Source organism: Melanostigma gelatinosum (genome assembly GCF_949748355.1).
Source record: "Melanostigma gelatinosum genome assembly, chromosome: 17".
Taxonomy (NCBI): Eukaryota; Metazoa; Chordata; class Actinopteri; order Perciformes; family Zoarcidae; genus Melanostigma; species Melanostigma gelatinosum.
In genome coordinates this window covers 9,235,494-9,251,096 of record NC_136650.1, presented here as the reverse complement: position 1 = coordinate 9,251,096, position 15,603 = coordinate 9,235,494, and the positions used below count along the sequence as shown (strand labels likewise).

Genomic DNA, 15,603 nt, shown 5'->3' with positions numbered 1-15,603 from the left:
AAAGGCAAAACGACAAGACTATCATTACCGTTAAGGTTGCCTTTCGCCATGAAGACTAAGCACACGGGTGTGATCCCTCTGTCTTTATCTCAACCTTCTGTCGAGCCTCCACCCTGAGCTACAACACCCCCGTCCCAACATGCACCCACAGCTCCTCTTTTCTCCAGCCGTGATACTTTGCTCGTGTGCAAGTTGCATGACAAGCGATTGTTCCCGTCTCTCCTCTTTCCCAGGGGAGCTTTACGGCCGTGACAGTGAAAACAGCTGTTGCACCAGAAAAACTGGTGCCTCTGCCTGACAACTCCCCGATGTTTTCAAAAGGATGGTCATAAATTAGGGACAGGCCCCTTAACCGCCCGACCCCGAGAAGAGGCTCCACTGAGTGGTAGCTCGTCAAGAGCAGACAATTCATTTTATTTACTCGCTCGTTCTGCGTACCAGCTTGAGTAAATGTGAACAGCAAGTGTGAAACCTTTAACGCTGCAGTAAATGTTAAGGGCGTTAGCAGTTAACCGGAACAAACGTGGAGCACAGAAAACCTCCCGAGGGCAACATTTCCACAGGCCTGAACGAAGAAACATCTCCATATGATGTTCGCACAAGATTTAAAAGCCCAAATTCATAGATCACACTCATTGCAGGCGGTAGCAAGGAGAGCATGAATCAAAATTTCTGAATATTGGGAATATGATCAAAGAATGCTTCCAGGATACTGTATAGTAGAATGTATATTAAACCAAGCCTCAGTTTTTGCCTCATGTATTACTGTTACATTAATGCATAGAAGAGCTGTTCAGAGAGTATTTCTGGAATCCTCAAAGCCTCTTTCAATCATCTTAATGAAAAGGAAATAGCCGGCAGCATCATGGAAGATATTCTTCTCCCATTGCTCTATAGTTGTTGCAAATATTTCCAATTCAGGTATCCAGAAATGATGTATCTCTTTGCTTTCTTCTCCCTTTGTACAAAAAAGAAAAACATAAACATGTTTTGCATTAAAGTATAAAATGACAGTGTAACATCAATAAACTGGGATTATTTCACTGTACAATTTGAGCATGGTGTTACAGTATGTCATTTCCAGCTGCCTTTGACTGGATTTATGAGCAGAAATGGAATATGATATTCATAACTATGGTTTCACAAGTGTATCAACACCTGAAACTGGGAATCACAGTGTGTTTGTCAGCAAAGAACGAGCAGCTTATATCTACATCGGGAGCGGGTCCTCTTCATGGAGTCAGCCGTGTTGTTCCTACAGTAGCCCAGAATGGACAAACCAAACACTTTTGCATTTTTATGGCACCTGAAGGCCACCGTAGTCCTCCAACATGCTTGTGAAACTGCGGTAAAACGCGAGCCGCAGAGCGCAAAATCGTGGTACCGCCAGCTGCCATCGGACTTTTGTTGCTCCTGAAGTAGTGTCAATATAGTACGGATGGCCTCTGAGCGAGCCCGAACGACGTTACCACAGTTTTGCACTTGGAAAGGGAATAGTGAGCGCAGGGGTATTCAGTTGGTTGCAATAATCTGCAAGCTCACCACTAGATCCTAAACACTGTCACAAGCTCCACCACCTCTTAGTTTGTTGTAATCTGCTTCTACTCTATCACGAACTCTCCTGTCATTTCAGGTCCTGCCACTTTCTCAGACCATGCCATCAACTCATTTCCCTCACCTGGTCTTTCTCACCTGCAGCTCATTCTGTCATTAGTCCCTCCGAATTTAAACCAGTCCACTTTCACCTGGTCCCTGCCAGATTGTCTTGCGAGTGTCTTCCAATCTCTCCAGAATTTCCTGACCCGTTTAATTTGATCTGTTCTGACCCTGCATTCCCGTTTCTTGGACCTTGGATTTTCCGCTTGGCTCTTTTGGATCTGTTAGCCTGAGAGACTGATCTTTCTTGACCTTTCCTGAATTGATGGTAAGCTGAACTGTTGTTCAGTACATCCGTGTGTTTTAGTTCCAGTAAGAAGTCCTCGATTCATGGACGCCAGTGAAGACAGTCAAGCCTCCCCAGTTGTATTTCTTGAATACGTTTTAATGCGTTTGAGGGCTGAAAATGTCTGCTTGGCAGAGGCAGCAGATATTGGGATTGTCACCGCCCAACATGTCGCGCTAGCCCACTGACCAATCACGTACTTGTAGGCCAGCTAGCAGGCTCTGACACGTCAAAGAATACGCCCAACATGTCAAACTAAAGATCTGATTGAGAAAATAAGCCAATCGGGACACATTTTGGTGCCCTGCCATCTCTGGCGGTCAGGATGTGGTCTGCTCTTCCCGAAAAAGTCCTGTCACACACTCTCTGCTACGGTCATTTGTCTTGTTCCAGCTCATGCTTTGGTTTCCTGTCCGTGTCACTCGGTCACTTTTCCTTTTTTTTTTTTTTTAAATGTATTCTCACTTCCACACTTTTGTTCTTCCCCTTTAAACCATTCACTCTCTCTGTATCCATCTCCCCCCCCCCCCTCTTTTGTTACTCTCTCATCTCATCATTACTGCTCACCCTTTTCTGTATCTGTATCAAATCTCCATCTCTTTCAGCTCTGGGCCTCGGATACTAACTCCATCTCTCTTTCTGTGCGTCTGTAGATTGGTTTGAGGTTTTGCTGTGAAATGTGTGGGTGGGGAAAAAAAGTATTTTCTGTGCAGAAAAATGATAGGTTTTCAGTTTTGGTTCTCAGCCTGTCGAGATGAATTTTCTCCGAGCAGTGTCACTGAGTGTCTCTCAATGTTTTTTATAGTGTCTGAAGGTCTCAGTGAGGCCATCCTGCGGCACAACCCTGTGGCCGCTCTCGCTGACTCTATCCCCATTAGGTTTCCTCCTGTTTTTCAGCTCCTCTCCCAATTTATCTGGCTCCTCTGACCTCACCACTTCGCAACAGAACACAAAGAACATTCTGTGCACGTTTGCCATCTTTCTCAGCCAGTCGAAGGCAGACAGAGCAATTATGAAAGAAAAAAGTGTGTGGCTAAGTGGCTCTCATACTCCAAAACCAGAAAAAAAAGAAAATTGCAGCGAGAGGATTTTGAAGTTGCCACTTAGACATGTTACATCACCGAGAGATTTTAGATGGCTTTGACATGAGTCAAGTCGACAGAACTTACCACTTTGGGGTACAAGAACGGATAAATAATGTATGTCATTCATAACAAAGAACACTGAATCTCAACTTTGGTTTTGTATTATTTCAGGTTGGGTTCAGGTCTTTTTTTTTTTAGCTAAAGGTGATCTAAATGATAAAAGTATGACTGACTGTGTGAAGGTTTGATTTCTACTGGAACATATGAAAGATCGTCATGAAAAAATACTCCATTGTAAGCCAAAATCTTGACAGACGGGGATACAAAACTGCTATCTCACTATTATCTCACGCACTCGTAAAACCAACAGCAGTAGTTTGTTGTCTCATTTGCTGCAAAAGAAATGCACGGAGATTTTTAAAAAAGCAAAAAAAAAAAAAGCTTGAGCATTTGAGGTTGTTTCTGATAGGACGGCTTTTGATACATCGCTGTCTGTGCATCAGATTCTACTTAATTACATTTGCTACCATGTAAAGGGATAGGTCTGCAATGAAGCTTACTGTATGTTTGAAACAAAGGATTAAAAGGAGAAGACACAAAACTACTTAATGCCGTAGCTACAGATACACACGCACTGTTTATGGTCTGGAACATGTTTGGCCCATTCTCATTTATACTTTTGTCTGATAGCCTGCAGGATATAACAAGATGGATGTCTTCAAAGTTCGATATGGGCAGAATGATGACAAAGAAAAGCGATTTAACTATTTCACATGTGGTTACGAGTGAGAACACAACTGCCTACCAAGGGAAGCCTTTGGTGTAATTGCCAAAAGTAGAAGATTTGCTGAAGGTTGCCTTTCATCCAGTCTGCTCCTGCAACAGCTTGGAGACGTTCACGGGGGGGGGATGTTGCAAGGCATGATGGGGCTGCAGCCAAACGGCACAACAGGCAGCGCGTGCACACAGAGAATCGTCGACTCTTTTGCATTTGTTCTTAAGTTATGGGAGCTTTTGAAACCCTGTAATGAGGCCTTTGGCCAGGCTACGCTTTGTTTATGCCCAGCGGGAACGCACTGCAAATGAGCATAGGCAGCATTTTAACGCGCACACAAAACTGTACTCGCCAACATCAGATTAGTTCAGGACGACATACTTTAGCTTACATTCGAGCAAACCTCTGCGAGGGAAGCAAAGGAAATGCTGTATAAAGTACATCTCTCGTCGTCCACTACAAAATGGGACAAGAGAGGCATTGAGAAGTTGATATAAGGCCCTCGGGTCATGCTCGGAGAAGGAATGCATCATACATGCACGCAGTCATGCACATACTCGCATACCTCCTGGCCCTTTGCAAACCCCCAACACACACACACACACACACACACACACATCTGTAGGCAGAAAAACTGAAGAAAAATAGACTCCAATTTAATTAAGTTCCAGCAATAGCCGCAGGGCACAAGTATGAAATTGGACAATGGAACGTACACTTCTCTACAGATAAACTCTCGTCCATACAGACGAGCAGCAGCCTCCAGACAGCATTTAGTGAGATTGTTCCAGTGTGACCTTTTGGTTTCACTTGTTGCCGTTTCATTGATCGACAACTTGTTACAGACGATATGTTAGCTGACCAGTGACTCTCAGGGGTATTTAACTGTGTGCAGTTAGCTACAAAAGACATCACCGTGTGTGTTAACAGGTTTCCTTATTTTTACAGAATCTGGTTTGGGTTTAATCAGTAAATAAACGAGCTGTAAACTGATTCAAACCAACTGGTGATGTTTAATATCTTTCACTTCATTAAACATTTATCTTCATGGTGCAAACTGCTGTGTTGTCACTTATAAGTAGCCCACAGAACATCGATCAGGCCGTTCATTTCTAATTTCCTGAAGCACATTTGATCGATATCTAATCTGAAAGAGGTGACACTGGATAAGAAACACGGCTGCATAATGGCTCATTATGATTGATGTTCTGATCATGTCTGCTGGAAACTAAACCAAAGAAAAAAGGTGCCAGTTCTGAGAAGAGTTTCATCCAACACATAAACAATAACTATTGGACACTTAGACATGTTAGATGTGTAAACTCGTCCGTGCATCCCTTTCAGTCGCTCATACGTTTCTAAATAGTCAAGTGCTACATCTTTAGGCCCCTTCTCCTCAAGTCCTCTTTGGCTTCCTTTATCTGCCCCTGCAACTCCTTTGCCGCCTCCTGGCAGTCATTGAAGGTGGCCACCCTGTATCCCACCGTGGCCAGGGAGTAGCATCCGAATGAAACCAGCAGGTACAGAGGCATCGGCCAGGCGACCTCTCTGTAGGTCTGAGGCAGGCTCAGGTCCAACAGGTCGAAGGAGACCAAAGCCCAGACTGCGCCCACCAGCGACACACCGAACAGCCACTCCAGAAGTTTGGTCATGATGAGAGCTGCCGCCAAACAACCTGAGGCAGAAACGGACGGTTATGAAGGCTGTAAACTCAATTAGCTTAGCTTTAGCACACCAAGGTAGCACCGTGTTAGCTGTTGAGCGTCATCGTTGGCTACAACACACGAGAAAGACAAACGGCAAATAACATGACGCAGCCGGAATAACAAGTCGTACGACAGATACTAAAGGGAACGATTCATTCGTTTAAATAGCGTTTCGTTCGATAAATGCATTTAGAAGAAGGTATCCGATGTGTTTACCTCTCAAAAGCCACCTCAGCGCAGCGCAGTTTTATGACGTAACCCGTGACGCCTTATGGGAAATGTAGTCAGCGTTGTGTTGCTCCAGAAATTCCAACAAATCTACTGAATTGTGATTAATTAAGGTCATATTTTTCGCAAAAGTCCTTATTCACAATCAAAAACACCTTTTATTAAAAGCGTATACAATCAAATACAATCAATACAAATAAAATCAAATACAATCTTTGAGATCGCATAAAAACATAAATAAAGATATTTTTTCACGTTTTTAAATGTGTCGATGATAATGTTTAGCCTGACGTTTTTAAAAAAAATCTATTTACATACATATATATTACTGTGTTTATGTTACTATTGTACTGCTAAATTCATACTTTATTAAATGTGTCCTGTTTTGTTGTATATTGTCCTCTCTGTAAGTGGAGTGAGAAGAAAGTGGTCAAAAAAAATGAATCACTACATTCCCTCATTATACTTCTCTGTATATCTTAACGTTGTCGCCGTTTATGTTTTTCATTAAAACGCTGCCAGAGACTGTTGGCGGATGTATAAACAACACTAGCACCCTGTCAGCTGAGAGACAGAAAACAATTTGTCTCAACTGAGTCTATAATGAGGCCCCCAGTCAGGCTTTTAACTCACAGTAGACCTTTAACTGTTTCTCTGTGCCATCCTCTTAATTTAGAAAAGCCATTTTGGAAATGAGTTTACCATTAGCGCTTGCTGAAAGCTATCCATAAATACTAATGTTATTCCAAAGCGAGGAATCCAACAACAATTTCATTAGGGGCCTCGGGGAGCACACTGTTTGATCTCTGTGTCTCTTTAGGTGCTATGGGCCGCGTCCGTTCATTCAGGGAGGTGAACTGTCCAGGTGCAGAGGGCACAGACCTCTCCAGGGTGAAATCAGGAGTGGGAGACGTAAACATCATTCAGTTAGCTGGGGACAGGGACGCACTAAAGAGCCACTGAGAAATAAACATCATTCTTTGGGGAAAAATGGAGAGTTATTCTTAGGACGGTGGTGTTTATGTTTGTCTGCACCAGTGTTAATGGTGTGAGTGACGATATGTGCGTCTGCCAGAGGGGTAAAGCCTGTTGCTTCTGTTTATGGAGACTGTTATATGCAAGACTGGAAGATAGTCAGGGTTTATGTCTGTTTGCTGAAACATACATCTTGAAATCCTGAGCTCAACAATTATCTTTCCACGTCTGCAATGTTGTTCAAAGATGCTTTAGCTTGTGAATGGCTTTGTGTAACGGCCAAGATATATGCTGCGCCCGAAATGTTTGCGCCCGTTTACTTCGCTTGAGTTTCCTCACAAGCAGCTGCGACACAAGAAGCTGCAGCTAATGATTACTTCCATGATTGATCGATATGTTGCAAGTGTTTAGGAAGCTTTCAATAATTTCCCCATTTAATCAATAAGGAAGGAAACATCTTCACAGTCATAAACATCCAACACGGAATTTAAATATGAGAAGTTGAACTCAATAAATGTTTGGCATACTTTTGCTAGATCAATTGTAATTGATGAATTGTGGTCATTTCTTTTTCTGTGAATTCTATAATAACCTAATGCCTAAATGCTCATTTATGTCTATAAGAAATATATTGGTAAATTAAAAGGTGCAGACTTAATATGTTGTGATATGATAGACACATCCTGTGATGGTCAGGTTACTCCACTGCATCGATAGAATAAACTGAATCCAGGGGGGATTACCCATGACATGCTGCATCATGCCATACATCATAGTGTGTGCTGTGTCCTGCCTGTGCTGCATCACTATGAGAAGCTCAGCTGGCGTTTCTCAGTGTATCTCCCTGCCAGCTCCTGTTCCGTTCCAGAACTCAGGAAACATGCGCTCCAGCCGAGAAGGCCTGGCAGACACAACACAACAGGCTGCGAGCGGTAGGCATTGAAACAGAGAGAATGAGAGAGAGAGAGAGACATACAGATAGAGGAGGGATAGACAGATAGGGAGACATGCAGAGTGAGACAGAAAACCAGACAGGGATGTAGGGAGGCAGAATGAGAGAGAGAGGTGAAGCAGCAGCGGCAGCAGTTACTCCTGATGAAGAACCAGAGAAGAGAGAGGGGGGGGGGGGGGGGGATTTCATAGTTGACAGGGCAAGAGCGAGAAAGCTGAGAGGGCCAGAAATGAAAAAGAAAGGCAGAGCTGAGTATTTGGACGAAAGAGGAGATGGCAACAGAGAAAAGAGGAGAGGAGGGAGCAGACAGGGAAGAGAGGTTTAGACAGGGGGGTGGGGGGTGGGGGTGAAATCATGGGATTTGCAGGTGCAGCTTGAACAACCAATGACCTTAATGGTGCATTAAATCCAGCTGTTGCTTGTCCAGACTTTTCCTCAATCCCCCTAACACCTTCGACTGTGCAATAGACCACATGCAGCACCTCGGTTCCCACAAAGGAGCGAGTATGGCAGCAGAGGCTGAAGGAATGAGAAAAGAGCATGAAGACAGTGAGGGAGAGAGGGAGAGAGGGAGCGGTGGCCGAGGAGATACTTGATCCTCAAGCACAGAAATAAGATTGACTGTGTGAGACTCCATCCACAGAGCGAAGATAAGGCACATAGATAAAACAGGAAAAGTGGTAATGGAGGGTTGTGTTGACTCTCTCTCATGGCTTTCTCAATATTAGTAGAGTGAAAGGTCCAGATAAGAATGTGTGCTATAGGGCTGTATGGGAATCAAAATTTGGCTGGATAATAACTGGGTAATATCTCAAGGGTGTGAAGCAAGAGCTGGGGAGGCTGAGAAAACCAGACAGAAGGAGAGAGCGAGAGAGAACATGCACTACTGTCAAAACGCTGTTCAAGATAACAATGGAGCTTGGACTCAAAAACAGGAACCCTCTGTTTCCTGAGCTGGAGACCATAGCTGTGTGTTGTGTTGTCATTGGATGTGTGTGTGTGTGTGTGTTTGGGAAAAGGAAAGAGTGACTAAAAGTGCGTCACAATGTCCACGTTCCAGGGGTTTTGTCGCTGGTGGAAGAGAGAGAACTGATACTCGTCGGGTGCCCAAAGCACAGGAAGGAGACGTGAGCCTGGCAAAACCATCCGAAATCTTTGAAAGGTTCTTCTGGGAAATTTTGATCTGGGAAGAAATTAAACAGACTGAGCCTGGCAGCTAAATGTCAGACCAATCGGTGATTGAGTGATGAGGGCTGATTGAAGTGAAGAGGCAACCTCTTGGCTTCCTAGACCTTTAACAAATTAGTTTAAACATTAGAAAAGCATTATTTTACAAACGCATTTCTCACCTCAAACTTGAAGAGGAACTGGTTCTAGTTGATCAATGCAACCCAAGAAATCCCACAATCACCTATTCGAAAATCTGAAGAATTGAGCAGTAATACAGCTTCTTTTAAGTCTTTTGGGGCCAAAAGTTTCAAGATAACAAAATCTTTTTCAGTTTGTCTTGGGCTGAGAAAAGAGAAAAGTAATGTTAATAGCCTTTATTGTGTCGGGCATAATTGTTTACAACGACGACATTGTGTAATGAATCATAACGAAGTGTGAAAAATGTATTCCCCAAATGAGGGATTAATAAAGTACTTCTTTTATAGAAAATACACCAGAAATACACATGATTCCATCACATAATGAACAAACAAAGACAAAACCGCTGCCATGCAAACGATTATCAGGTCTGTCAATGCTGAACACAGCATTTGATGATTTTCCCTTCAACAACTGTTAACAGTTTCCTTTTACGACATCAAAACTTCAGACTTGATGGTCAAGTTTTTGCATGTTGAGTTCGAGAGTCTCATGTCTCAAGCTTTGACTATTGACAGCCCAGCAAGTCCTTTGTTCTGCCAATCAAAGGTTAGGTTTGTGTTGTCTCCTTGAACTTCTCAACACTCTTTTTGTGTGTCCAACTTGAAACGTCACCTGGCCCTCGCGGATTCCTTTGTGCCTGGACGGACCATGCTGAGTGAAGCAGAGTTTGTGGGATGACTTTACAAGAGGCTCCTCAGACAGGTGAGGTGACCACAAATCAAACTAGAAGCATCGGCCTGGAGCGGCCCCATGATGCAGCTCATCAGGGGTCCCAAATTCGAAGCAGAGCTGCCGAAAGTCTCGACGTTGATACACCGCTCATGAATATCCTTGAGCCAAGTTTATATGATGGACAGGGAGCGTCTGTCTTAAATTGCAGAGATAATAGTTGTGAGACCCCTGCGCTACTTAGGGCCTACTTAATGAAGTCCTGGGCTACGCAAGCGGCTGCGAGGTCAGAGTGCGGTCAAGTGTGACCAGTCTGAACCATGTGAGAATAGCACTTGTCTTGCCCTCGGTGCCCCCCCGAGTAAAGACGCGCACCTGTTTCAGCTGCTGCTGTGACGGCCGCAGTGAAACAACAGAGGAATGCGCCCCCCCCACCTACCTCTCTCTCTCTCTCTCTCTCTCTCTCTCTCTCTCTCTCTCTCTCTCTCCACGCTGTCCGAATGAATCCCATCACACGGCTTGTGTTTGTCCAACTAGTGCTTTGTTTGTTGACCTTAATAAGACGTCATTACTTATTATCTTCATGGGTTGTGTAATTCTGCCCCTGAACACAACCCCCTCAACCACGTCCACGGACCACAATGAGTGTGTGTGTGTGCTTCTTGTCAGTGTAACAGCCATTAACAATGAACAATGGGCATAAGCTTGATGATGTCTCCCTCCTCCCTCCATCCATCCTCCCCTCTCACCCTGGAACACAATGTCCTTAAGCGTTACCATTATTGACAGTGGAACTAATTGGCACATGGTTATGGAAGTTTTCCCTGGGCCATTTTAAATTGGACTGCACAATTTCCTTCGACGTCTGATGGGCGAGTCTGTACACGAGACCCGGGGAGGTATTGATTATAAATGTATTAATGTGGGTCAGTGCTGTGTGCTCGGCATGGGGCGGATGATGTAGGGCTGCATGTCTAGACGAGAACAAACTGACTTCATCTTGTGTTTACATCACGGATGGTAATGGGAGAAAGAGGGGAACGATGTCCGGTAGTTTTATCATGCTCACTACATTGTTTTCCTGTGATAGATGCGTTGCACGCAGGTGTTAGGGAGAAGTAGCTACTGTATGGGTGCTTGCCGTATGCAGCTGTAAACCATCAACAGGGTAACACATCTCTTGCCAATACCACATTGATTTCGGGGCAGACATTGCCAACTTTATCGCCTCATTTCACTGATGTAATGAAGGGGCTCTGGAGAAAATGGGCCACGCGTTAGATAGCCAAACGCGGCAAGCTAAACATGAAGTTACATACAAAAACTCATTAAGTCCAGTCAGCATCACTGCCTGCATTCAATAAATTGCCTTTGGTCTCTCATTATGCAGACGATGTCCTTGGCTGCTCCACTAGATTAGGCGTTCAGGGCTGGAGTCATGTTGCTTTGCATGATCAGAGGAATCATGGGGGTTCAGTGATCCGGGCACACATCGATGTGCTGTTGATTGATTCTACAGACTAATTACAATGCAATTTGCATTTAAATAAGCCGCGGAGTTTAATGATTGAGAAGTATGTCAATAACCGCCACTGAAAGGATTACAGGTCAGTTTAGCAATCGGAATCACACAAATTCACTGTACATGTGTCGATGCCCTCGTGACTGTCTTCGACTTTATGTTGGGAATGCAAAAGGTCAGGGATTGTGGATTGGTGGTGGGCAGTGGGTAATACCCTGACAGCTGATTGTGGCCGCCTCAGGCGGCGCGGCTGTCTGCCGATGCCCGTAAATGAAGTTGGTTTGGTGAGACTATTGCTCTGTGGTCTCGTCTATCTCCTGCTCTGGACACTAGCCATATTGCCCCCCCCCCTTCTCTCCCCGCTCGTTCAACTCCAAAGTCTGCGACTGCTTGACCTCTCAGAAATCTGACCCCTGAGGCTCCTTGCCGCTCCCCCCCCCCAGGCACCTGCCGACCTTTCAGCCCTTCACTGCGTGAGCATCTGGAAGGTGAGGAGGGACAGACGAGGCGGCCGGGGTGGGCCGTTGTGAAGTATTGACATGGTAACAGATAGGACCATGGAGTGACTTCAGAGACATGGTGAGACTGTTTTTCTCTTCTCACAGATCAAGTACCAACTCCCCCTCCTCCTTTTGTGTACGCCTGTCGGTATGTGTTGTTTCACGTCTGTTTCTGTCTTTGTTTCTGTCCCCCCCCCCTGTCTGTCTTTTCTTTCTCTCTTTCTGTACACGCGGATCATGCAGGCTATGATGTATGCACAGCTGGTCTTGACAGAGCCGTCCAGGAAACGTGTGGTTTACGGATCCCTTGTTGACACACTGATTTGACTTGCCTTTCACTTTTCAGAGACCTGGAATTTTAACAGTGCAGGGGCTATTGCGGTCCGACTCAGCATGTTTTTGACCACGGTGGAGAACCACACAAAATGTGCTGCGTCCTGATTTACTTACTCCCTGAATGGATCTGTCACATAGTACGTAAAGCTCAACCAGAAATCATGGTTTCTAACCACACGTGCAATGGTCCCACACCTGCTCACACCATTTCTTACAAAGAATTTTGTGCCATTAGTCTGGCTAAAATGTTATTCCACACCTCGGTTTTATGGAAACAATAATATCCTAGGTACAGACAGACTGTAGAGATATATATCTGAAGTTACGCCAGCCTTAAAGGCACACTTTAGGGCCAAAAGCTGTGTAATATAGTTTGGTTCACTTCACACTCGTGATCCAAAAGACAGATTTTAATGGTTCAAACCAGTGAACCATTGTTTTGGGTTCAGAATTAAATCGTTTCTAAAGGATAACATCCCCACATTGCAGACTGTAAGTTAAACCGGAGATAGCTTTCATTTGAGTCACTTGGAACTCAACGTATCATGACCTTTTTAAAAGGTAACTTTGGTATTTTTCAACCTGGACCCTGTTATGGAAAGGAAAGGAAAACAAACTAAAAGGTTTTTCTTTTACGTTTCGCTTGATCCGGTCTGTTTGTTATTGTGTCATGTGAACAGTGGAAAGTGAGAGTTGAAGAGAGAAGTGTTGTGGGGGTTTGTTGTGTTGGAGTACAGAGAAAGCGTAGCTCAGTCTCATCTGAAAGAGTTTCAATATCATGGTTGAATATTTAGGTGATTTCGACAGCGTGACCTCTCCGAAGGAGACTTTGTTAGATACAAAAACAAACAGACCGGATCAAGCAAAAGGTAAAGGTAAAGAACAATGTTTTATTTCTCTGTCGGGTCCAAAAAGGTCTCTCTCTTGTCCGCCCACTTTGAGCTTCACACCGACTCTTCAGAATGGGACCACGTCCATATCTCATACCATCTACGGTCTTCATGCTAAGCTAAGCTACCCAGCTGCAGGCCAAACGACTCATATTTAATGAACAAACACGAGAGTGGCATCGATATTCTCATGTAACTCTTAGCAAGCGAATAAGCGAATTTCCTGACATGTCAAACTATTCCTGTAATGTAACCTTTGATGTCAGAGGGCACTCTAATTGTCCAATTGTGCACTGTGTGCAGTTTGATTCATGCAGTAAATTGCACAATACTCATTGCATCATTAAGCAGAGAAAAACAAAGTGCAATCCAATAGGAGGATATGCCACTGGAGCGTAAATGTTGAACTGAATTAGCCCTGTGTCTTCTCTCATGATTGCAGTGCACTAGGTTACAGTATGTGGCCATATGGGCTCAGTGTAGCATTACCGTCACCCTTCATTTATTATAGTGAGGGAAGACGGCCGCCATGCCCCTCAAATCCTCTTAGCCAACATTTAGCTGATTGATTTTTTTTTCTCCCCCCTTCTACCTCTATTCAGATTACCAATGAGATAAAAGCAGGAAGTAGTATATTATTCATGCCGCTCCGTCTCATGGGTGGACGAGAAAGAGAAAAATAAATCTTTCAGCTGTGGCCACGTCTGGAAGAATAATATCGAGGCAGCGTTATTGAGTTTTAAGGCATGAGCAAACCGAGTAAGAGAAATGAATGACGCGAGTGTGATTCAATTGCTCCAGAAATAACCTGTTTCCTATGGAGAGGCCGAAATTAAGAGACGCCACCTCTTGTGATTGTAATGTGGAGGTTTGTGCTTATGAAGATGAATAATTAATCTTCAATCGAATGAAAAGTCCACGGCTATAAAGCGCAGGGAGCAGCTGCACAAACGCATTTCCACATTTGAGTCCACCCCCTGCGTACTTAACTCCTACTGCAGGCCTCCACCGCAGAGATCCACAGTAATGCTCTCAACTCAGCAGAATCGTTTCAGGCAGGTTCCCCATAAACAGGCTGTAGAAACCACACAGCGGATTCAACAAACAAATCAGGACTTGAACATGTGGTGCAGCTTCATGTCGCTTAAGACAGTTGGGTTCGAGGATTCCGACAGACTTTGTCTGTGTGTTCTCCAGATGGCACCGCACACCGTCTCTCACAGATTGCATACAGCTTTTAGATCCTTCATATATTCCATGCTCTCCCACTAAACTATGCTAAATGATGATCATGGAGATTATGTATTGGTAATTCCTGCCAGCTCTTTAAAAGAATGGCCATGCTGTGTGCTTAATACTTGGTGGAGGGATTATGCAGACCCCTACATGTGGTGTTGTGGCTGCATACCTCCAGTCAGACTAAACCCAATCTGTTACAGATTTGGACGAAAGAAGAGAGGTGCAGCAAGCTCAAGGGGGTGGGTGGAGGGCTGCGCCGTGCTGTATTCATGCTTTACTGTACATTCCACTTCTTCTATATCATGGGGGATCAGAGCTGAACCTCCCTTTGGGGGCAGTACTTTTATCTGTGTGTATTAGGACGTTAAAAAAGAACCTTGGCTTGTGTCAAGGCTGTGCGCTTTAGATGTATTTTTTCTCGATTCAACTCTTTTTTTTTCTTCTTCTTCTTCTACATTTTTATTTTCCCTTTGTGGTCGAAGCAAACCCAAATCCCTCAACAGTTTCCCCTTTAATGTTGGTCCAATTAAACACACATGTGGATTTTCATATCGAAGCTCATAAAAGGTGAACGCCAGCGATTTACATTACATTTACATAAGGAATGCTAAGTACCTACACATGTGAGGTGTTAATATCTCTATCTAAAGCAGATGGTCATCACTATTCATTATCCAAGGTGTTTCATTGAGCCAGACTCTCTCCGTCAAGTCTGTTTCCTATTTGAAACTGTGATTAGCCAATAGGTGGTGTCTTTTGCAATTTACGAAACTAAACTGATGTTCTGTTCAGTAGATCAGAGGCCATGCAGGACTCAAGGACACTGTCTGCTGTTAAGTGAACTTTTTATTGCATGTGTGTAAACAATAAAGTTTGATTCATGGTAACACATGAACTCATACATTCATACAAGAGACCTTTTGGCAGGAAATGCTATGCTATGTCAAGACTTGGCATGAATCGTCTAGTTTTACTTTATGATGGTTGTGCAGATCGGCCAACAAATGTAAAGGTGTGTGTGCTGGTATAGAGTCATTTGTTGTTATGGCTATCAGTGACAATCAATCAAAGCGTGGCAATGCACATATGGTAATAATTAAACATATTTATTTTGTCAATGGCTTTAAATTCTCCCTCTTTTCTTCATATCATTGTCTCGTATTGCACCTTGTGGTATACACAGTACCTTTCTAAAGAATAAATAACAAATGAACTGTAAGTAAAGCCAGAAACGGTGCTGTTAAATGTAACGTAACAACAAAAAGGCAGGTAGTATATACTCCCACTAGAGTAAGAGATCCATAAAAGCAAATGTATAGTTTATGCCAATTTTTCCAGTTTCCAATTTTGAACAGCACATTTCAAAGTGTGAGGCTGACAAAATCCTATAAAGGACCATTTGTATGGAAAATG

The 15,603-nt window shown here is 43.8% G+C and overlaps 1 protein-coding gene across 1 annotated transcript; it reads right to left on the bottom strand.

Annotated features, from left to right (window-relative positions):
• Positions 1–4,434: 4,434 nt before the first annotated feature.
• Positions 4,435–5,770, bottom strand: dpm3 (dolichyl-phosphate mannosyltransferase subunit 3, regulatory). Its single transcript, XM_079288694.1, has 2 exons — positions 5,725–5,770; positions 4,435–5,477 (listed from the first exon to the last, which is right to left on the bottom strand). Exon 2 carries the CDS (start codon positions 5,452–5,454, stop codon positions 5,176–5,178), a length of 279 nt encoding a protein of 92 aa, XP_079144820.1. The 5' UTR covers positions 5,455–5,477; positions 5,725–5,770; the 3' UTR covers positions 4,435–5,175.
• Positions 5,771–15,603: the final 9,833 nt, after the last annotated feature.